This window comes from Brachypodium distachyon, chromosome 1, assembly GCF_000005505.3.
Source record: "Brachypodium distachyon strain Bd21 chromosome 1, Brachypodium_distachyon_v3.0, whole genome shotgun sequence".
NCBI classification, from domain to species: Eukaryota; Viridiplantae; Streptophyta; class Magnoliopsida; order Poales; family Poaceae; genus Brachypodium; species Brachypodium distachyon.
In genome coordinates, this window is record NC_016131.3 from 61,586,877 (window position 1) to 61,611,217 (window position 24,341).

Consider the following 24,341-nt stretch of genomic DNA (forward strand, 5'->3'; position numbering starts at 1 on the left):
TGCTGCCATTCGCGTTGTGCTTAAGGTAAAATCACCGCCCTCTGCTGATCATAACACTCCTTTAGGGAGTTCCAGAGATTTAGAGGATTCTCCTCCATTAAATATTCTGTTTTCAGATCAGGATGAATGTGATTTCGGATGAAATGTAACGCAGCATACTTTGCAACCTCGGGGATTGATGGAGCTCCTTGAACCGGTGTTGTGATTGTTGCACCAATATTCCGGGCCGATAAATTGATCTTAACGTCCATGGTCCAGATTAGGTAATTGCTGCCATCAACGGCGAGTTCAGCAAATTCATTCTTTGTTAAGTCAGCCATATCCTGCATGGAAAGTCATGCTTATTATTTTACTTGAGAGTAAAATTTGCTGTGTGTAAATAAAATGGCGATTTGAGCAAAGTCTAAACCAAACCATAATACATGAGGGATTACATCAACGCATCTTGTAATACATAAGGTACTACATTTGTACATACTGCAACACACACATATACTACATTTGATCTGGGAACTAAAGATAATATAAAATAGCAGAGAAACACTAGAAACAATTCGATCTATGCCTAAATCAGTGACTCCAGTCTAGTAGCTGATGCCACTTTATTTATTCCTTTATTTTCCTTCCCGTCATTAGATATTTAGGCCTTTCGGCCTGTTCTGGCCCATGCAGCCCACCGAAGGAAGGTTGCAGAACCTTATCCAGTGCTCTAAGGCCACTGAACCGGGGAGATTGAGCGACGTGGGCGATTCCCCATCGATCCAGGCGGCGGGGTGGCCGGAGCAGGGGCGGGCGTGGGCGCTGGAGGCGCGGTGGTTGGCCCGGCCATGGGCGCGCCGGACGAAGGTGCCGGCGCCGGAGGCGCCGCGGTCAGCACGCCGGACGAAGGCGCTGTCTCCAGGAGCATGTAGGCCCCCGGTTCGCCGTCTCCCTCGGCGTGGATGGAGTCCAGCCAGGCGTTCACCGCTTCAAAATCAGCGGCAGATCGTCGACTGGAGTCGGCGTCGGCATCTCCCACGGCTCCACATCTTCATCTACATCCATCGGGTACCAAACCGGTGGTGGTGGGGGTGCCGCAAGTTCGCCGTAGATGATGCCGTCCGAGTATGGCGCCGCCACATTGGGGGCCATAGCCCCTGCAGGAGCGAGTCCCCGTGCGTGGATTCGAGGGCGGCGTCCAAGGCGGCGGCGGCCGAAGCGGCGGCGGCCAAAACGGCGACGCCCGAAGTGGCGGCGCCCAAAACGGTAGTGACGGCTTCCAGAGATCCAAACGGTAATGCATATTCTTGCCATCTCGATCCTCGCCTTGCTTCTCCTCCTTCGGTTCTTTCTGTTCTTTCTATGCTCTCGGCAGAATCTGTGCCTGATAACGTGTTAGAATGGAACGAGATTGAATCAAGAGGTGTACAAGAGGTGTCTCTTCCTGGGCAGACGCTAGCAACGGCTGCGTCTGTTCGAGAGAATTGTGCACGAAGACGCCGGCGGTTTGCACGCAGGCAACCGTCCGGTGCTAATTACAAGATAATGATTAAAACTAATTAATTTCTTAACAGTATTGAATGCCGCGGCGGTTGACAACGTTTCATTTGACAGTGGGCGTTAATGGCGAAGATGATTGGCAGTGAGAAACGCAAAGAGTCAGGGGCAGCGAACGGGCCAGGAACAGACGCTTGGCAGGACAGGCGGCGAGTCGATTGCAGGCGGGGAGCGGCGCAGGAGACAGGGCGCCCAACGGGCGGTAACATGCACGCGGAGGGCAGCGGCGCGAGTCGTTCACAGGGGCAGGGCGAGCGAAATCCCGCGGACATGGGAATCGGGAAAAAAAATTCCGCTGCCTGCACATGCGCAGCAGTTTAAGTTAATTTCCGGTGACTTGGTGGGCTGGAAACTTGGCCCAGACTCCTTGGCCGTTGGCGAAGCCTGGAACTGGATGTGTCTAGAACTCGAGAATGGGACGCGCCTGGGCCGCGAGAACAGGACCTCACGACATCGCAGGAACGTGCGTGGAAGCAGAAGGAGCCATGAAAATAGATAGTGGGGTTTCCTCTCTTAAATATAGAATATTAGAAATTAGATGAAAGAGTAAATTTCACAAAACCACACATATTGGGGCAGGCTTCTCATGGAGGCACCACTTTTGCTAATTTGTCCGAAAAACCACACAATTTGAGTCACGATGTACCAACAAGCCCGAAATGACGTGTTTAGCGCGTTTGACGGTATTCCTTACAGGTCGGGCCGACATGTTAGATGACACGTCGGACGAATCCGACCTGACCCGTTAGCCCGGTAAGTTTGGTTCCTCTTCGTCGGCAGCGGCTTCTGACTGGATGGCCGGCTAGGCGTTCAACGTCGTCTTCAATGCCTCTGGCCGTGCTCTTCCTCAACCTCCACAGAGAAGAAGGTGGCCGCGACCGGCGGCCGGCTGGAGGCCAAGTACGGCAAGGACACGGCAACGGAGGAGCTGCCACCACGCCCTAGGCCTTCTGGCGCCGCTGGACTCGCGCGTTCTGGATCTAGGTTGGCCGGACCTCGTGCCGCCGGTCTCGCATGCCCGGAAGATGAGCACCATTGGGGACTGGGCTGGGGCACGATTGGGATGGGTGAATGGATAATTCGGGACACAGTGGTTGACCCACGAGACCCAGGCGGAGGTGGGGGAGGTGGAGAGAGCGACGGCGGCCTCGGCCCTGGCGGCGCGGTCGATTCCTTGCCCTTCTGGTAGATTTGTTCGTCTGGGAGACGCATAGAGACACGGCGGAGCTCGGGGGCAAGGTTGAGCGGCTCAAGGAGACAGGGAGGGCCTTAGCCGCGGCGGCGCGCGCGAGCACGCACTGGACGCGTAGGTCCCCTATAGTAGCGCCGCCAGCACGTGTGTGCCCACTCCTCGTCGCTTTCCCGTGGGCTCCTCATTTGCTGGTGCTTGCGTAGGCGGCTGGCTGGTGGCGGAATGTTGAGGTGCCGCCGGACGACCACGAGAGGAGGTGGTCAAGGCAGGCGGAGATGTAGACGCCACCATTGCCAAAGCGGAGGACGTCCAAAGAGTTGGTATGGGCCCTGTGCGTCGTGGAGGGAGGAGCCGATGCCTCACCGCAGTGCAGAGCTGAGACAGTGCCGGAGAGGGGAACGAAGCCGGCGAAGTTCTCCGTGACGCCGTTGAGGTACAGATCACCCTGTCTGTATCAAGGTCCAAGTCAGCCGGAAAAACAACCGTTTATGATACCCTTAGATAGCTACCGGGCTATCGGGTCGGGTTCCGCCGACGTGTCACCGACAGGTGGGTCCGACCTGTAAGGAATACTGTCAAATGCGCTAAACACATCATTTCGGGTTTGTTGGTACATCGTGACTCAAAATGAGTGGTTTTTGGGGCAAATTAACAAAAATGGTGCCTCCGTGAGGAACCTGTCCCAACATGTGTGGTTTTATGAAATTTACTCTAGATGAAATGCTGATGTGGATAGGCTGCATGTGCAGCTTGCTAAATTAACTACAATTAGTAGACATTTTATAGAATTTATAGATTTGTTCTTTTCCTATTTTTGTTTCCCAGTGGAACACAGACGCTCGAACTTGGAGGATGTCTAGCATGCACGCATGTTCCACCAAGGCACCAACGCAAGGACGCGCTCTGTTTGATTGGCTGGATCGGAACAGTTGGGAGTTGCAGATGCATGCACCATTTGGAAGGGAAGGGATCAAAAATTAACGTGACACGGCTGAACAGTCGACACTTGGAGGATGATCTCCGTCCGTACAGAGGGCAGGGCCAGGGTGCCGCGGCGAGGGGGCGCAGGGTGGGGGCTGCACGCGGCAAACCCTTGTCTCCGTCGTGTCCTCGCTTTTGCCGGCCCTCTCCCTGCCGCACTAATTCACGCCCTTGTCCGCCTGTCGTCCCTTTGCCGACGTGTGATTGTGTGATAGAGTTGGCCGCTGCAGCTCCAGATAGTACTACTCCATCCGCTTTTAAACGACTATCTTCTTACAGGAACTGCAGTGGAACGAAGCGTTTTCGGCTCCCAGGATAAACAGTACTAGAAATCGAACAACCAGTCCGGCCGGCGTATGATTTTTTACTCTGCATGCAAGTTCTTTTAAGCTCGGCCAGCGAAGGCAAATACTCTGCATGCATTGCATTATGGCCTCTCGATCGCGACGAAGAACATGGATGCAGATCGGCAAATCGCATGTGTGGACGTACGAGATAACCATTTTGTGATTTGAGATCGATCGAGTGGGCACACTCTTGAGGATCTGGCTATGGGCCTATGCTACGCGTAACATGTAACGCAAATGCATATATATAATTCGAGTAACGAATAATCTGTACAGCGTTACTTACTACTCTGCTTGATTAAGTAGATGTTCTTGCAGAGAACTTGATTAATTAGTACCTGAAGCCGGGACCATCATAACAACATGCCAACAGATAAACGCTAAGTAGAGCATGTTGATCGATCACCACTCAGGCCCTGGCTAATAATCGACTCTGTCTAATCGGATCGGATCGGATCGGATCTTGTACTTACTGTCAAAATTGTCGCTGCGCTTACTTCTCTTGGGGAGAGAAAACAAGTTTAGATTCAGATGGCCAGGACCATTAATCTTAGGAGGTTTAGTCAAACCAGATTGGATCTCCCATTCTCATTAGCTCGTTACTTGTGAAGGTGAAACTAATTGTGACCCGATTCAGCCTCGACGGACTTGCTTTTATTCACGTTGTCAACATCGCGGAAAGGCAGAGTTATTTTTCTCTACGGACTGCCGCCCCGTCCTAAGAAAGTGATCCCTCTCGCTTCCTGCCTATTGTGCTTTACCCCATGGTTGACGCACATCCGGGTATCCTATAATCAGATAGATCTGCTTCCTCTTGCTCGTCATTCTTTTAATCCGTTGCTCATACCCCTCCGCTCCGCCACTTGCATTGTCGCCATTATCGTCACAGATCAACCATCCTTTACCCGGCCGACTGTCTGCCGGCTGAGGAACGAGCCAGGACTTTGACATGAGAGTTGGTATTAGGGGGGAGGGGGCGAAATTAGAGATTTCACAGGGGGCAGAGTCGCGATCACTGTTACTTTTCCTAATATGCTGCAGATAACAGCAAGAAAGAACATTAGTTCATTAGATCAGTTGTTAATATAAGCTAAAAATATTAGGAAGATAAAATATTAAAGTAAACAATGCATACTATTTATTGCTAAGATAAAAGGAAAACATGATGACACATTGACACTGATTGCACATTCGTGCAAGATATAGTACCTTCCTGCAGTTATAGCATCGCCTATGAAGACAGAGGCCAGCACCACGGCGAAAACCATTGGCAATGGGCTGAACATTGGAGGATATGATGGGCCTCGTCGCTTAGCCCTAACCCATGAGTTGACGCTATATTTTGCTGAAATTGCAAGCGATCCCTGGATAAAAGAATAAAATAAAAATTCATGGCAATTTCCTTGTGAAGTACCAAGTGCATTACATTTTATTCCTTACGCACAACATTTTTTCTTTGAAAAATATGTGATCTGCTACCTACAATTCATCATCCAGGTATAGAAAAATAGGGAGTGGTGATGCGTTCCAAACGCTTATCATACTGTAGGTCGGTTTTAGGAATTAATGTTGGCAAAATCAGATGTTGACAAATCTTGTACTCGAGTACAAGATTGTCACCAGGTTAAGATCCCATCCTTGCTTCATGCACTTCTGTCTCTTCTCCATATTATACCAACAATAGCGGTCAAAAAACATCCAACTAGGTATGTCGTCATGGATGACCAGTATTTGTATGGATACACCTTGACAACCTTTGACTGCAATAAAATCTGACAATTTTTACTATTGTCAGTCTGTACATACATGATGGGCATAGAAATAAGGACACTGATATCTTCAGTGACCTTGCTCTACTTGTAATTTGCAAGGTCTAATTCTTACATGTTCAAACATATATACGCATGTTTCAGCGAAAGGGCGGGATTGGTTTGGTTTGAAGTTGATATATATATGTATGTATGTTATGTGTGTGTGTGTTTTTTGCAAATTATTAAGAATTAGTTTTGAGCATGTCGGAAATTGATATTGGGAGCGCATTTTTTTCGTTGCCTTGAATTGGAGATAGATTACGCACCTGCATATAATTTTCAGGTTCTATTTTTTCTTCTAACTATGGCTAATTACTAGATAATAATAAGAGAAAAAACAGGCTGGGGGGGCACCGCCCCCACCCGCCGAGTTGAATGTCTGTGCAACATGTATGGTGTGCCAATGTGGCAATTAGAAGCATGATGTAACAAGATAGTTTGATATAGGATTAGATATGCTCATTGATAAGTGCGAACGATTTAACAAGATCCTAATTAAGGCAAGGATAATAGTATAGCAGACGACCGATAAAAAAAATAGTATAGCAGATGGTTGGCTATAACATATTGCTATGTCCATCCGATCCATACCACATACCATTCTAGGAGTACACCCGCAGGGAGTAAATTGTTGATCCAACAAGAGAGCGATCACGAAGAGAGGGTAGACACACACGAGCGTGTCCGAACATGCAGAGTGTAACGCCATTAGGAAGATAGCACCTAGCACGGTGCTGACGGTGATGCGAAGCTTAGGTTTGTTGGGAAAACGAGATCGAAGGGGAGTTGGGGGCTACAGTAACATACGCCCCCTCCTCTCATGGACTGTTTACCTCACGTAAACGTTAGTTGGGCCTTTATCCACCAACCTACTGAGTTATATAAAAGAGAGGAGGCATGCATACGTACCGTTGTACGTGCCGTTGAGTTGAGAGGATTAATAAAAGGTTATGTTCCTCTCTAACTCCCCTGTGTCAATTTACTTGTCTTCGACTACGATCTTGGTGTGCAACCGTAGAACCGGTCAGCCGGCAGAGGTTGCATAACAAGGTTCTTATGTCACAGGCGTGCATGCTTGGGCACCCGCATGACGAAAAGCATGGCGTCAGCTCCTATACAAGTGAAGGGACGCTTGGCCACGAGCACCGGTGTACTAACGACAGCTCCATCCGCGAGTAAGACGAGAGATATGCATATCTATTATCGTGTGTCCGACGATTTTCGTCCGACTTACCATACCATCCTGTATGCAAAGAACTAAGATAAAGGACCGAAGAAAGAAATTGGTTAGAAGCGGGAAGCCTCATCGAAGATAGCACCGTGCGATGGCAATCAAAAGTCAATGGTCGCATCTACTCCCTATCTTTATGGAACCGAGGGAGTATGTTATTTTTAGGGAAGTCGCGCAATCGATCTCTGCTCCATGGAGTACAATACAACAGGGTTGATTTTATTTTAGTTTTTTGAGCAAAAACATGCACTGATTTATATTTTCTTGAGAGAGAAAACATGCATTGATAGTCCTTTAGGGGAGAGGGAGCCGGCATTGTTTGCTTTTATTTTAGGGAAGGTAGCCGGGCCTAGCGTTGCTAGCTTTTTTTTTTAGAATGACCGGTAACTTTATTGAAGCTCGAGAATCATTAGAGGCACAATGTCTTGGATCATAGACCCTAAAGATTAGAAGGTAAGAATTACAATAAAATCTCTTAAAAACATCTTATTCGTGGTATCATTTTTTGAAAATGAAATACTGCGAAGGCTTCAACATGGAGACTACAATTAGACTAGAGCGGCAACATAGCCACTCGTATTCCTGCACGAACTTGACTACCTTCAAAGGTTTGGGAAAGACCATTGAGTCGCTAATCCAAAAGGATGAGAAGCCGTGAGCATTGAACGCACTTGGACGGGGGATGATCTCCTACAGGTACAGGTCGTCGAACCGCAAGATCTTCACCGGAACGTCAAAGAATGATTCTAAAATTACAAAAACTAAAACCAACAAAAGCATACGACACACTGACAAAAACTCAACAGATACGTATAAAGAGATCTGCGAGTACACAAACCTAAAATATGTAAGATCGGGTACACTGAACTTAAGGTGACTAAAACTCTCTGACTCCGCGGCAACGCCCGCTGAGTCACCCCAAGAGCAGAGAAAGAACCAGAGTACTCCCTCCGATATATCCATATTAATTGTCGAAATATTACATGTATCTAGACGGTTTTTATGTATAGATATATCCATATTTGGGCAAATTTAAGACAATTAATTTGGATCGGAGGGAGTACATTTGTTCGAGACCACATCACAACCTCCACAATGTTGTCGTTGAAAACCAAACAATTAATTTAAACAAACACTTGTAAATACTCTTAAGAGTAATCGACGTTTCCTCCACCTAGCGGCGCCAAGGCGGCGGCCGGAGACGAGGGAAACCGGCAATCTTTTCAACGACGGCTGCTAATCTAACTTCCGCCCAGCGTTGCTAGTTTAACCTTTTTGTTAGGTTAGCAGGCCTTGCACACAAATGGGCAGAGTATCATAATGGGCCGAGTATTCCTTAGAGGCTTAACTGCACTACCAGGCCGTTTGGTTTGCTAAAAAAAAACAGGACGTTTTGGGCTTCCTACGTCTTACGGTGTTTGTAGGTCATAAACTGTACTCGTAAGTTCCCCTCAAAAAAAAAACTGTGCTCGTAAGTCAGATTTTTCCTATAAAAAAGTTGTGCAAGTGAGATAGCTTCTTTACTTTTTTTCTTTTATGTTTATCAATGTAATATCCCAAAGAAAACAAATATATGAGTACTATATATGCATGCATGTAGTACTACATTCTTCATTGGAAAACACATTGCGCTTACCCTATACTGCTTCCTCCTTCGAACTTTAGTAGACATATTGGGTTTCGGTTGACCAATGCTTTGACAAAAAATTAGTTCGCTTATATGCAACTATTGTGATCTAAAATCATAGCCATAAGCATGTACTTTTGAGTACGAATACAATGATATCAATTTTAAGTCATATAATTATATATTTGTGAAGCAATTTTTGGTCAAATCTTTGATCAAAGTAAAACTAACATGCCCACTATTGTTGGACGGGGGGAGTAGTACGTAAGACCTTTTCCTTTTTTAGAAGAAATATATCGGCAGTTCGTGACTTGCATGTATTTTTCAGAATGGTACTCTAGTACGTTTTGGGCAGAGAGGCTCGATCAGCTCTTGCGCACCTAGGAAACCATGGCGCGCATGCATGATCCAACCACCGTGCACCAACACGCGCGCGGGTCCGCGGCCATTGCCGTCACGCAGAAAACACCTGCAGGGAAGAACCACACTTACGTACAAATCCCCCGCGCGCGCCACACCCATCCTTTCGCGCGCGCCACTACCCCACTCATGCAACTACTGATCATCGGACTCATAGCCATCGTACGTGTCCCCGCAAACGCGCGCATTGCACGAACCTACCGATCCATGGCGCCATGCCCGGCTTCGACGGCCGTGATCAGGACGTGTTGCGTGCTGCTGATGCTGCTCCTGTGGGCCGACGTCGTCCGGCTGCCTCCGGTGGCCGGGCAGCAGGCGCCTCAGCCCGAGGACTCCGCGGCCGCGGCGGCGATCATCGAGGCGGAGGGCGACGGGCGCGGCAACGGCAACGGCACCCGCGGCGGCGGAGGAGGCGCGTCGAGGAACAAGGTGCTGAGCACCGTGGACTGCCAGATCTGCGAGGCCACGTGCCGGGTCAAGTGCCTCATCAACAACCTCTTCCAGTGGGGCAGCTGCTACCAGCGCTGCAAGGCCGACAACTGCAACGAATGGTGTCGCTAGCTAGGTGGCCGGATGCACGCCTCCTGTGCCTCCATGTACCCATCGGACGGCTGGAGGCTGCCATATTATCCTTTTCGGGTCCTTTTCTCCCGTTTTAAATCAACGCGCGCCTAAACACGTACGCCGCCTGCTGCTATTTTTCCTTAGTCGCATGACTTTGCTGTACCCCTGCTCGATCTATCCATAAACTCAACACCAGTGCAGATAAGTATGTACGTAACCTTTTTTGGGGAAGTAATATAATATGGCCAGTGCTAATTCCTTGTACGGGAACCGTACGTAGACCAACTACTCGAATTAGCAAGCTAGCTCTGTCTGCAGGTCGTGTATAACACAGTGGTCGTTGAACCGCATCTAAACATGTCTAGCTAGCCAGCCCAATATGTGGTCGGCCGAAATATCGATGTTACATGCACGCAAGGAGTCCATGACTCCATTTATGCATGGTCGTTCCCTGTATCTGTCCTGTCGGACTTTTCAAAGACTATAAAAACTAGCAAAAGAACCCGTGAGATGCTACGAAACAACAGAAAATGTATCAAGCATGAGCCGGTGGAGGCGAAGTCTGGACATTAATTTTTTAATTGGATTGATTTCCATACTGAGATTGATACCGAGAATTTTTGTTTGGGTTCGGATTGATTTCCATACTGAGATGGATACGAAGAATTTTGGATTTCATGCTAAGGAGATTGATTTATTTTAGGACCGTTCGTATTATGTTGTGACAAATTTGGACCGTATGATAACTTTCGGTAAATCTAAACCGTAGAATTTCTGCTACTGAAATCGTGAATAAGACGAGAGGAAAAAAAAAAGAGACAGTGTCATATTGATTGTAATTTTAACGAAGTTGACCGACCAACGGCGTCCACCCATCATCACCGATTCCAATTTAATATATTGTAATAGATACCTGAATCGTCGACCCGGATGGTAACTCCAAAAGTCAAAAGGCATACGAACCACCGCTTGAAATTTAGAGAGAAATCACGTACGCCAAGACACGGTCATAAACAATTAATCAGACTGGTCGCATGGAGGCACGAGGGTTACGTGCCACTATATCTTTAAGCATCCACTTGACTAGATGGGTCACCTGCTGCTCGGGTTGGGCCGGGGGTTCGTAGATATATAAAATCTGGACATCTCAGTTCAAAATTCTTGGTGTACTTCCTTGCACTCCAAAGGGCCGACTTGGTGTTGACATCAGTGAACCAGCGCAGACAAGATGCATATGCAGCATCAGATTATCGGTACGTAGATATGCAGGCCAAAGACTTGAACAGTATATGGATAAAAATTGTGATGCTATTTGACTCTTCCTTCCGGACAGGCGAAGGCGAGAGAAAAAGACACGACTCTCCTCCACGAGGAGTCGATCGCAAAGATTTCGTATGTTGATGCTTATTACCGTCACCACTCAGCACTAAGGGATCGGATCGAACTCACTGTACTGTACGGAGTATAAGATAATGCCCATGGATTGCACACAAATGGGTATAATACGACACGCGCGAATACACATGATTGAACTCAAATTTCCCAAAAAAAAAAAACTTCACATGAGGGTGTATAATCGACATGACTGCTGGGCTGCAACAGTCTATACGCGCGTACGTACGTGCACGTCCAAGGTTGTTTCTGCTATCATCAAAATCTCATCAACTGTCCTTGAAGAACACCGACAACGTGGACTTTGGAGTCCCATATATATATGTTCCTCGTTTTGCACCTAAAATGTATTTTTCTTCGCTAGCTTTTTCTTTGAAATCTAATAATCAATCTTTTTTACCATCCAGATACCTGCCGAAGGACATGCTTTTGGTGGCGCCACTGATATGTTTCTTTCGTGTGGTCACTGATGGTGATGTTAGTTTGACCAAACTATATAATAATAGAGATTTTTGTTTTGACAAATCAACAATAGCTGCAAAATTGGCTTCGGTTGAGTACTAAATAATGTACTGTTTTGCATGCGAAAGTGATCAAGGCTCGATAGATCACAAAATCAGATGCAAGATTAATCAAGGAAACGTTGTACCACTACTAGTATATATCTCGTACTACGTCTTTACCCATGCCGGTACGGCAACTACTACAAGTTGTCGTCGATCTCTGGTCGAAAGGAAACGATCAAGGCACGGATCGTATTAATTGCAACACACAATAATAGAGATTTCTCCTAGAACTGCATTACCCGGACGCTATTTAATTTGACGGTATCAGCCAACTAACCCGGGTTTTTTTTCCTGCAATCAAATGCACGACTTCCTCGCATCGAAGACCTTGCCCCTGTCCCTGCAGTACGTGTCCAAGTAGTTAAAAAAGGCCTTTGCTTGGAATTTGTCGTCTCCACACAATCACCACGCGCGCGCGAAACGCCGTCGACTTTGACTACCGACGCGCAGCAGCAGCAGAAGGCCTCGATCCCGAGCTACCCCCCCGTTCGGCTAGCTGTCCATACCTGCTCATATATGCAACCCAGAGATCCAGAAAAAAAGAGCACAAGCGTGTACAGCAGAGCCCCATCCATTCATTCATCACAAGTACACAGCACGTGAAGTCGCTCCTGAACCCTAGAAGCACAGAGCTTGATCGTCTAGCTTGGCATGGGCGCTGACGGTGTGCGCGCCCTGGCGTGCTTCTTGTGCGTGTCGGTCTCGCGGCGTCGGCGGCGGACGGCGAGGCTGGTGCTGTGGGGAGGGGAAGCGCGGGCGGCGAAGCACGGGGAGCTGGCGGGGCAGGTGATGCTGGACTTCTCGGGAAGCGTGGTGTGCCTTGCCGACGGGTTCTACATCGGGCGGCCGGCGCCCGTGCTGGCCATCGAGGACCGGCTGGCCGCGGGCGCCACGTACCTCGTGCTCCCCGTGGACCGGCTCCCGCAGGGCTGCGACCCCGTGACGGCCGCGTCCCTGGCCGCGCTGTCCTACGGCCGGGCCGGGCCGGCGTCCATCGCCGGCGGGCCCAAGAGCCCGTTCGAGTACGTCAAGGGCGACGACGGAAGGACGGTCATCAAGGTCACGCCCGAGTTCATCGTCGGGGCCATCACCGCCAGACCAGGCGTCGTCGTCGGGGGTGATAATGGCGAGATGGACGGCGCGTGCCGCGGAGGGCTCTGTAGCACGCCGGAGCTGAGGAAGCACTACGAGCAGCTCGTGGGGGCCGGGAGGGGGAGGGCATGGTCGCCGCGGCTCGACACCATCAAGGAGCGAAAGGGCAGGCGGATCAATATGGCGGCGGTGAGCCCCGGGAGGTTCTCGCCTGTGGCGGTCAGGCTGCTAGGGCTGGCAAAAGGAGAAAGATAGCACAGAGAAGAAACTGTGTGGTGCTGTGCTTCAAATCATGGAGTTACGACCTTGGATTCCATGGAACACAGTTACACGGCTCGTTGCTTGTTTCGTTTTGTTAGCCCCTAGCTAGTCCCAACGGACTGCATGCGGAGCTAGCAATTGTGTTGATTTTTGTACAAAATTAAGGAGATGAATCTGTTTTCGATCGGGTTAATTAGGCGTCCGATCGACGGTCCACACATGATATATGTCTTGATTTTGCTGGAGGAAAATGTACAGATCGATCTCTAATACAGTAATACTACATGAACAATGACGTACGTGTTCAAAGCGAAGAACTCGCGCCGTTTCAACGTCTCCGTATGTATGTGTGTGTCCCCAGTCTGAGGGAAACTCTGTAGTAAAATGGAAGACATGTTCAAAGTTAGTACTCCCTCCGTTTCATAATTCTTGTCTTAAATTTGTCTAAAAACGAATGTATCTATTCCTAAAAGGTGTCTAGATACATGTAAGATTTCGACAAAAATTATGGAACGGAGAAAGTAATAATTAATCCTCTTGAAAAAAATGGACACGTACAGGTAATCAGTGAACAAATTGTACTCCTACTACTGTGCAATGAATTACTCCTGCGTGCAATCGAGGCACCGGAGCGAAGAGGGCATGGGGCCGGATTGAGCATTACTCCGTATTTGCACGGACAGTAAGCTAGACTAACCTCAAAGGTGTTGAAGAGTAATTTATGAGTCGCCCACCGAATAGGAAATTAAGGAACTTATTAGATCCCTGAGCACTCTATGGCTAGGCACACAACCCTTACCAGCAGGTTGTGGAACCGCCTTCTTGTAACTGTACTGTTGGGGATGAAAATCACGAGTACAACAGAACAAAACATGGCAATCATCGACGAAACCAAAACTCAACACTTGGGTGTCATCACCACCAAGAAAGACTGAAACGTCAGATTACCATTAGATCTAGAGCCGAGGATCTGAGGAACTAAGACACCACAAACTCCTCGATGTCGACCGCGTTGGCCACAATGGGCACACAAGGGTGGGGGATTAGAGCCGTGAAATTTTTATTCTGTGTGACCTTGTCTCGATCACCGAAACTTCAATTCATCACCAGCTGACACATAAATAAACTTAACGTAGAAGAAATCTGTACCGCATCACATATGTGGATTTGAATTGGAACCGGGTAATTACATTGTGCTGTACAAATATGTGTTCTACTAATTTTTTGACAAATTTCGTTGGATTTCAAGCACCGGAATTCAAAATAGTTTCCAAAATTTTGAAACTTTTCATAGACACGATTTTTTGTTAAAAACAAAATTTTAAACCTGGAGTACTTAGCTTAGCTTTGTTATCTAGTTTCAATCTAATTAGTAAAGGGTGTGGCAATTTCTCGATCGCCTGATTTTTAAGCAAAAAGCTTTAAATTTCAGTTGACATAGCAGAGACGTTTGGATTAAGATCTGATGGTCATCGTCACTCTCCCATCTCCCACATGTTATCGTTGAATTAAGATCCGATGGTCAAGCATGTCGGCATATCTCTAACTAAAAGCAAGCGACTTCTCAGTAACAAAACGATATTTGTTTGGGTTTTGATTATGTGACAGTGAATGTTCCCAGCTTCTGCTTAGTAGTCTCAATTTAGTCCCCGTTGGACCTGCTAGTCAAGGTCTAATGTCTCACCTGAATTGGCCCGTCAGATTATATGCTTGAAAAACACGTATCCGTGTCATAGTGTGTTACTCCGAACTAACTGGAAAATTGTGACATAAAAATATATATTTTGTAGCACTTGCACAAGTCAACTCAGCCGGAATACCTATAAATTCTGATTAAAAATAGAAAAAGATTAGTCCCAACACCATGATACTACTACTAGGGAAAAATAGAAGCATGCTATTTTTATGGGAGTGTTTAGGGATCAGTCAACTGATAAAATAGGAAAACGGAAAGCTCTTATTTCTCAGTCGATTCATTCTTAACCAATTTTCTTTATTCTCACCGCTGGTTTGATCCTAGCTGGGCTTTCTTTTAGCTGAGGTGCGCTTTGTTTTTTGGGTCTATTGAACAAATAGGCCAGCATGAAAATGATAAGATGTCCATTGAGCGTACCATCCAGTTCAAAGCCTGGATCCCGCAATATCACATTTAGATGGTACGTATTCGTCGCTGTGGTTATTGGGTCTTGATTACTAAAATTAGTGTCTAGGCTAGGGTAGGTGTCAGAGAAATAAAAAATCTCTTAAATCTCAAACCCACACAAAAATTCAATTGTACATTAAGAGTCTTAACATGTAACTCATCCTAAAAATAATTAAGTTGCACATTAAAAGTCTTGATGTGTAACTCATCCTAAAAAAATCAATTGCACATCAAGAGTTTTAATGTGCAACTCATCCTAAAAATAACTAAATTGCACATTAAGAGTCTTAATTTGCAACTCACCCTAAAAAACTCACTTGCACATCACAGATCTTAACGTGCAAATCACCCTAAAAGAACTAAAATCGCTCATCAAGAGAGATGATGTGCGACTCGCCGAAAAAACTCAATGGCACATCAAAGTCTTAATGTGCAACTCAGCATAAAAAAACTAAATTGCACATTAAAAGAGATGATGTGTGATTCACCCGAAAAAAAACTCAATTGTACATCAAAGCTCTTAATGTGCAACTCACCCTTAAATAAAGTCAAATGCACATCAACAAATATGATGTGAAACTCAGCGAAGAAACTCAATTGCACATCAAAGGTCTAAATGTGCAACTCACCCTAAAAAGTCAAATTCATAGCAAGTTGATGTGAAACTCGCCCGAAAAACCCAATTGTGCGTCAAAGATATTAATCCGCAACCCACCCTCCAAAAAATCTCTATTGCACATCAATACGAGATATGGTATAATATTAAAATTAAGAATAATCAATTACTAGAAAACTATTCAATGAATAATTCACAAAAATTATGAGCACAAATGTACAGATTATCATCAACAAATACATGTACAACTGACACTGATGCATAGCATGTAAAAAAAAATCCCGTGAAACAAACGAATAATAGAAAAATCAGGGAACAACGAACATATGAGGCCAGCACAGCTGAAGCCTTGATCATAAAAATAAATAAAGTCAAAGAAGAAGCAAAGAATAAATAAGAAAAAAAAAGTGCAGCTGAAGGCTTGATCGTAAAAATAAATAAAGCCAAAGAAGAAGCAAAGTATAATTAAGAAAACAGAAAAAAAAAGCAGCTGAAGGCTTGATTGTAAACATAAATAAAGCCAAAGAAGAAGCAAGGTATAAATAAGAAAAAAGAAAGAAAAAAAAGACAGACGTGGGTTCAAATTCACTACCTCCAACTCGCAACTAGGAGGCAAGTAAGCACCACTGCACCAACCGGCATATTACATGTATCTACAGTCGTTACCTCATATAGTTAGAAGCTCATTGTGTCTGCCAAAACATTTGCACGAATCTCGGTGCATGATTGGATGGTTCACAACATCGACTGAGAAATATCTCAGGCGACTGAGCAATAGCAAATCCGTAGAAATTAACTTGCTAGCTCTAAGTATTGACTTAAAATTTGGCTAGAAGATTTAAAAATAAACAAAGTGGGGCATATGCGACATCTCGCTTGCATCCGTGACCATTCGATGGATGGTTTACGTTACTTACGTGTGCGTGGTGACCGATCGACGCCGCAAGATCGAACTCTGGTGATCTGGTCGTTGACATCGGTCTACCGGCCCTACGTACCTCTCAAGTCTCGTGCATTGCCCCCTGCATATATTATGGGCTGCAGCTAGCGAATTCAAGCACGTTTAACGGACGTGGGGCTCTCTAATCCGGTGCTGCCGTACCCGGTTAGCTTAGCAGCCTTAGCTCCATCGATCCATGCATCTTAATTGCATGTCTTTGTTGAGACGACCAACTCCTATACGCGTACTACTACTGAGTACAGGGTACTGACTGGTCAATCCCCTTAAGTAATTGCTGAAGATACGAGAGTGTGCTATAATCATGCGTCGTCATGGTCGATTCGATTATACTACATAGATACTCGACACGGACAGCACACGGGAGTACGTTTTCCCACGTGGGCGAGTACGTTCATCTGCGTATACAATTAGCTGTGGTATATTCAGTGGTTGACATTAGGTATGTATGTGTGTGGAGGTCAAGACTTGTTTCTTTGTCTTTTTGGCGAGGATAGTAGCACTAATATCCACGAAATTTCTGGTGAAGCAGCTCGCCTTATTAGGGCAGGTATAGCACGCGCGTCACACGGTGAAACGCAGTTGCCAATTGGTGCTTTATTAGTTAGACTTGCTTGAGAGAGCAAGAACATTTCTGTAGTTAACCAAGGTTCTTTATTGATTACAACTAGCTGATGGCCGCCGAATGGGTGACGGAGCCGAAGCCGAGCCAGGTGTGGTGGCCTTGGGGAGAACAGAAATATACGAAGCCAGTTTGTCTTCAGAAACGCACGAAGATGCCTTGGTTTGGTTGTCGAATTCCAGGGACCAACCGTTTTACTGTTCCCACTGCAGACTGCAGACCAGTTCCCTGGTTTTCGCATAAACTTCTCGTGCAACTTGAAACTGCCTCTGAGTTATGGATCTCTGTTTGCTCTGTATTAATTGAAGAGCGCTCAAGAATGTCAATTTAATTCGTTGGCTAAATTAAATGGTTGGTAAACCTTTTCCAAATGAGCCGGTGGCAAGTGAGGTTTTCAACGAGTTCCGTAATTTCTGTTAGCTGCCTGTGCCTGACGGACCTTGCAGCCAAACTCTTGGGAACTTCAGTTCCTGAATTATGATGGTTTTCTATTGATAGAAATAGGGGCAGCTCTCTATAAAAAGAAAGATAGGGGAAAAGGTGGCCACTCAGCCCAGTCAGATCAACAGTATCGGAGAAGACACGATCATATACCAGTAGAATTGTTAGTGAAACACCGAGTTCACCATGAGTCTATGACAACTAAGACAGGGGAAATGCCTCAACTCTGGACAGGTCAAAGCTTCTACATTAGTGAAGGATGGGCCACTGCTATTTACCTATGTACATCACGACAGCACTCCTGGATACTCATTGCTCGGGAGGAGAACCAGCTTCGATCACACCTGTCACATCAACTCCAATCCTCTCAGCGACCTGCATCACGGGCAATGGTCCAGTATAAGCAAAGATAATCGATGGAAAGAGTAGACGATATACTGCGGAGAAGAACCATTTTACTGCACACGTGTGAGTTGCAACCGGGTAACAGAACATTCGGTAAAAAAAAAACCCGGGTAACAGAACGCAAATGATGGATATTTATGCCACAAATGTAAGCATAATTGGCAACTTGGCATGCACTATCTGAACTGTTCTATGGAGGTTGACAAATGAACTAGCCACAAATGTAAGCATCATTTCCCATGTAAACAAGAGATGTAAGAAAGTTAAATGCAAGCTACTGTGCCTGACAAAGAATTTCCAGGAGAATAAAATGGTTATTGTCGGCGTATGGAGAAAGAGAATCACCTCCTTAAAAGAGTGAACATCACTGCCCCAAAGCCATGCGTCACAGCCCGCATCTCTAGCCCCCCATATATCATTTCTACGATCATCTCCAACATGCACAGCTTCTTCAGGTTTGACACCCAAGAGCTCACAGGCCTTCAAAAATATTGTTGGGTTTGGCTTCTCTGCTGCAATCTGTTTGTAGAGTATTCCGAAAAACAGGAGTATTAGGCACGGAAGATGGCTTGGAAGAATATTACAAATTTTTTTGGAAACTTCTATTCAGCTCTGGAGATCCAGACTTAAGGCTGATTTATTAGTCTTGCTTGGCTATAGGGTGCCACAAAACCTGTTCAATTACTTGTCTGTTTTGATATGCTCTTTATAATTCTTCTGGGGCGTGTCCCAGTTTGTAAATATGTAACTGTAAACTTTATTAAAATTAATATACCACAGTAGGAGCCTCTCCTACTGTTTCCAGGCAAATATATATATATATATATATATATATATATATATAGTGCAAACATGTTAACTTGCCGCTGAAAGAACCTGAATGGAAATAGAACTCTTTGTTAACCATCCAACCACATTGCAATGGTAGGTTGAAGAAGTGATAATATATATAAGTCAACCTACCTCAGCAGACACGGCAACTGCATCAAACCAGTGATCGCATTTCAGGACCTGTAGAAGTGGCCGTAGACGGGTATCAAAATTGGAGACAACAGCTGTTTTAACACCAGTCTTTCTGATAGCTTCAAACACATGTTCAGCATCAGGATCGCAGAGCTTCCAAGCCTACCAAGCACAAAAATGTTATCACTGGGCCTATCAGGGGAAAAATCTATTTGATTTATTAACCACAGTTAAATCTCACATTTTCTGTCATATAGTATTTGTATAGTTCCTCAAAGTACTCCAAGTTTGAGCACCCTGTAGAAGATGTGACTATGTATTGCCAAAAGGCTCTTCCATCATCCACATACCTGGACCAAGTTAGAAAACATACAGTGAGAGCTTCAGTCAACAGTATGACCACTATGATAGCATCCAGGGAAATGCAACAACCAAAACAACTAAAGGACCTAATCCCTAACTCTCCTTATCCCTCTCTCTAGTGTTCTTTCTGTGTGTTTTCTTTGCAACTCTCTTCGTCGAATGTTTCAACCATCTTGGCAATAAATCGCACGACGTTTTGTTCCAAAAAAAAAACCACTGAAGGAAAGTGTTATGCTCGGGCGACAAAAGATATTTTATGCACTACTCACATCCAAATATGTCCAGGAATAAAATTAAATCAGGAAGAGTTTTCCATAAAGAGGTGCCGCTGAAAAGTAATAAAGGAAGAATGCACGGAAGAAGATACCGAGCTTGGCATTTAAGTGAATAAAGCCATATCAAGCTTGCATCATATTGGAAGTTCTGAGAAATCCATAACTGAACCTTTTAGACATTATTGAAGATCCTTGTCTGCTGATTTGTGTGTGTGTGTGTGGGGGGGGGGGGGGGGGGGGCATAGTGATAGAGGACGACAAAAATAGTGTGCCACTTGGCGCAGTTGCTGGATTGCAAACCTCAAGTAAATGAGTGACTAAATGTTCACCGTATTAATGGTGCACAAGGAAGCAGGAATATTCGAGAACGAAGATTATGTGGTGGTGGAGGATCCAGTAACCTAAGAGGCAATGACGTCGACGGTTTCGGATGTACTCCCAACACCAGTGGCATTAGTATTGCTAAGGCAAGTTTGGTGGAAGAAAGAAAGAAGACTTATGAGATAATAGGCTTTGATAACATGCAAGTTTAACTAGTTGTTGTTGTATGTGCAGTCATGCATACAAAATAGGGAGATAGTGATAGGTAGATCAAGATATATTGGAAGTTAACAAACTGAGTGCAGAAAAGAGGCAAAGCGGGGGAGTGGAGCTACCATGACTACATGCACAAGCAAGAGCCAGAATGCAGCAGCATGCAGACATGTAGCAGGAGTCCTTGATGGTTATCCCATAAACCATATGTGAGGTCCTTGCCAAATTGTCGTGAGTTTGGTAGATTACGCAAATGTATTCAGGGACTTCAGACACTTGAAAGTGAAAGTTTGCAGGGTATTGATGCCATAGCTGAATGGGTCTGGCGGTCTGCTAACATGATTAAGCTAAAGTTGCAGTATTGAAGTTCAATCATAGATTGAAAGCCATTTGGCAACAGAAATAGCTAGACACTACACAGGAGCGAAATTGCGCTTTTGGGTGCATCTCTACCACTAAGGTTTTGACGGCATTAACAAATTAGGAAGCAAAAAGAGAGAGCAACTTCTTCACATGAGATACGATATCCTGAAAAGTATAACATTGAACAGCAAAGAAACGTAAAGCTGATACATCAATCAAAGTATAAGACTGATATTATGTCCTTGGCCACCAAATACACCAATGTAGACTTCTCCGTTGAGTATAAAAACCTTTTTGGAAATACATTTACTTTGTATATTTTGTTGTCTATGTATCCATAAAAAGCGTTGACAGCCATGCTCCTGAGACAAGGTCACATATGGAAATTATCTAAAAATATGTTAGCCAGAAATTATAGGGTATGGCAATTGGCAAGGTGGATACATGGAATAAACTAAATCCCAAGGTGACAATTTATTTAGAAATAACAAGGAAATTATAGTTTCATGGCTCATCTAATTGTGCCATTATTTTTCAATCATTTTCCTTTTTGTCGTCATTCGTAAATCTAGGGATGCTACTAATGTATGACAAGACTTGTAGTGTCTAATGGGAGCACGAGCTGATAGCGCGCCGCCGCTGCGGCTCCGCGATCAGAGCCAGCCTGATGTATCCCTGTATCTGTAATAAGCCGCACAACACGTATCCACATTGGTGTTGCATAGGGGAGCACTAAGCTGAACACATGTCTGCACTTGAAAATATTTAGAGAGAAGATTACATAAGCCTACTTCAGATCATAGTCAGCACACATCTGACTTAAAACTTTACGTAAGAGGCATTACTTCTATAGTTGGACATAGTGAAATGTCGTGCTGTCCACACACATGCATGAACCTGCGCATGCCCACCATTTTTTTGCTGGGAACAGCAGGAGCACTGCTTTTTCATTAAGTAGAGGGAAACTGTACAAATTAGAGGTGAGCTTAGAGAGCTTCGTACAACCAAATCATTTTCAAAGGAGGCAGAAGAATATCAAATAGGGTTTTGCTATTTCTAAGGCGACTGAGAAATAACTATTTCTAAGTCCATGCTAACAATTGTCCGATCAAATCACTGAGATTCGTGCAAGATTCATGCAAGTACAAAGGACGAGAAAAATCTTAATCGGATGGCTATGATTGTCAACTGAGAAATAACTATTTCTAAGTCGGCTATGAAATAGACATCCCCTATCACATATTAGCAAATTGCAATATGTATCTGTTAGTCTAGGTACAGGTTGCATCAAAACAATACTCCACTTGACTTATTTAAGATGCAACACAAAATTTAAGATACTACTGTTAATGAAGCAATAATTACAAAAGTATCGCTTTGTAGATGGATATATCGGCATTAATAGGATGTGTATACATCACAATTTCATACCTGAGCCGTGATCTGTCCCATGGTTGCTCATACGCCCACCGATATCTCCTCAATATCTCATCTTCAGAGTATTTCACTCCATACTTCTCCCCAATGCTCTTGTACACCTAATCAAAGGGAGGACAAGTAAATCAAACACAGCCTATCGCAGATCAATCCATGGTAGCCCACGGGCGCCGCATCAAGCAGACGCCAACGCCTGAAGCCGAAGGAACAATTCACGCGGAACTCCAGCATTGCTGATAACGTCCGCAACCAAATCATAATCCAGAACCCAGATCACAGTTTGCACTGAGATAATCACATAGCTAACACGGCGAGAAAGGGGAGGGAATGGTCCATCGGAGCCGGACTGACCTGGGCGGTGGGCTGGGCGGGGACGAGGAGGGTGCCGACAGCGTCGACGAGTAGGGCGCGGTGGGTGACGTCGCCGTAGATGGACTTGCGGTAGTCGTAGTACTCCCTCGCCGCCGAGAGCTCCCACATGGCCCCGCGTTCCCTCTCCGCCTCCGCCGCCGACGTCGCCAGCCGCCGCAGGCCCCCCAAAAGGGCCGCCGCGCGCGCTCTAGCGACGGCCGCCATTTCACCGGTACGTTGGCGGTTGGCCGGGAAATGCGAGTGACTCCGGCGGGGCTGGGCGGGGCGCAGTGAGATGCGTGTGCTCGAGGTAGTGGTGGCGTCTCTGGTCCGCGTCCCTTCCTTCCGGGGACGGAGCGTGACGGAAGAAATGGAAGGACGGGATGGCCGTGTGCGTGTTGTTTTGGGACTGGTCCTGTTTCTTTTCTTCCTGGGACACGGACCTTCTAGAACGCCTTCAAGGCTGCAATCGACCGATGGCAAGTTTGCTGGCTGAGTAGCACCGCAGTGTGACCGTGTGCGTGTTGTTTTGGGACTGCCAAATTGAGTTGGCATAAGGCCATCTCCAACGAATAACCCCATTTGTCTTCCTCATTTCTCTATTTGAGAGGTTTTTGACAAATGAGGATGAGCAAAATATCAAGTTGTCCAAAGAGAGCCTCCATTTGTCCTTCCCAATTGTCTATTTTTACTTATTTTGCATTTTGATTCTAGTTTGCAACTACGAACATGATTTGAACACCATAATGGCATATGATTCTGCAGCCTATATATGAACCGTATATCTGCATCTCCAGCAATCTCTTTCAATCTGAAATTGTCAAGATTTGAAGATAATATACATTTTTTCTTGCTGGGTATTCATTTCGAGAGCCACAAGGGTACGGCTTGCCATTGTTCTGAAATGCATGCCAACATGTATTTCCGATTAAAAGGATTGAGATAAATACATGAACATACAGATGCATGGCAACAAACCAAAGAAGTGAGCAAAACAGCACTACAAGATTCACAGAAAAATTCTGAGCAGTAGTTCAAACATCAGTTCATGTTCATCACTGTATAATGGATCAAGCCAATGCAATGTGCATGTGCAAAACACAACGGACTCACATGATACAACATCGCATCAGGAGGATTGCCTCTTGAAGAAGTTCCAGGCGACTGAGGACATCTGGCTCTGATCTGGAACCATGGTTGGCGGAGCTCGCCCCCTTCCACACTAGCAGCGAGTCAAGCGACTGCATCCGCTCCCTCCGATGCGTCGCCACATCCCCTGCGGCAGAGGAATAGAGGCAGCCGACGAGCGCGGTGGTGGAGCGCCGAGGAAGGGAAGCGGACGACGGGGAGCTCGACCAGCGAGCGTGGCGGTGGGGCACAGGGGAAAGGGAGGTGAAGGAGGAGGGTCAGCAGCAGTGGGAGGGGATGAGGAGGGGTGGCCGATCCAGCGACGGGGGGAAATGAGGATCCGGTGGCGGCAGATCCGGTGACAAGAGGAGAGGAGGCGGCGGCACGGAGCAGCAGGAGAAGAGGCGACGACACGAGTTCAGCCAGATAGAGAGAGGAAAGAAGAAAAAAGAGAGCAAATCTGGATGACAGGTGGGGCCGACAGAGAATGGGGAGTCCCTATTATTTCCTCAAATTTGGGGAGGAAATGGAGGAGGTGGACATAATTTGGACAATTGGGGGTTCCCATTGGGTTGTTACTTTTTCACTTGGACCCTCGTATGAATAGTTTTGGACAAATGGGGAAGATATGGGGGGTTCCTTTGGAGATGCCCCAAGAGCATCTCCAATGGCATCTCCCAAAGCTATTTCAAATGTCCTACTTGGGTATATGGACATCTTGG

At 46.0% G+C, this 24,341-nt stretch overlaps 4 protein-coding genes across 6 annotated transcripts; 3 read left to right on the plus strand and 1 right to left on the minus strand.

Annotated features, from left to right (window-relative positions):
• The first annotated feature begins 652 nt into the window (after positions 1-652).
• LOC112270111 lies at positions 653-4,387 on the plus strand. Of its 3 annotated transcripts, none has more exons than XM_024457819.1 (2): positions 653-1,273; positions 3,989-4,387. In XM_024457819.1, the coding sequence occupies exons 1-2, from the start codon at positions 667-669 to the stop codon at positions 4,036-4,038; spliced, it is 657 nt and encodes a 218-aa protein (XP_024313587.1). In that variant the 5' UTR covers positions 653-666; the 3' UTR covers positions 4,039-4,387. The 3 variants fall into 3 exon arrangements, 2 of the variants coding, with proteins under 2 accessions (XP_024313587.1, XP_024313588.1); XM_024457820.1 differs by lacking the exon at positions 3,989-4,387 and adding an exon at positions 3,554-3,971; XR_002962444.1 differs by lacking the exon at positions 3,989-4,387 and adding an exon at positions 1,594-3,539 and having other exon boundaries at positions 660-1,273.
• Positions 4,388-9,251: 4,864 nt separating this feature from the next.
• Positions 9,252-9,949, plus strand: LOC112270089. The gene has a single exon (XM_024457773.1). The coding sequence runs from the start codon at positions 9,275-9,277 to the stop codon at positions 9,704-9,706; it is 432 nt and encodes a 143-aa protein (XP_024313541.1). The 5' UTR covers positions 9,252-9,274; the 3' UTR covers positions 9,707-9,949.
• A 2,051-nt stretch (positions 9,950-12,000) lies between these two features.
• Positions 12,001-13,334, plus strand: LOC100824765. Its single transcript, XM_014896567.2, has one exon. The coding sequence runs from the start codon at positions 12,319-12,321 to the stop codon at positions 13,012-13,014; it is 696 nt and encodes a 231-aa protein (XP_014752053.1). The 5' UTR covers positions 12,001-12,318; the 3' UTR covers positions 13,015-13,334.
• A 4,556-nt stretch (positions 13,335-17,890) lies between these two features.
• LOC100822158 (putative uncharacterized hydrolase C7D4.05) lies at positions 17,891-22,903 on the minus strand. Its single transcript, XM_003557822.4, has 6 exons — positions 22,492-22,903; positions 22,135-22,241; positions 19,410-19,518; positions 19,169-19,330; positions 18,551-18,724; positions 17,891-18,175 (listed from the first exon to the last, which is right to left on the minus strand). Exons 1-6 carry the CDS (start codon positions 22,714-22,716, stop codon positions 18,110-18,112), a joined length of 843 nt encoding a protein of 280 aa, XP_003557870.1. The 5' UTR covers positions 22,717-22,903; the 3' UTR covers positions 17,891-18,109.
• Positions 22,904-24,341: the final 1,438 nt, after the last annotated feature.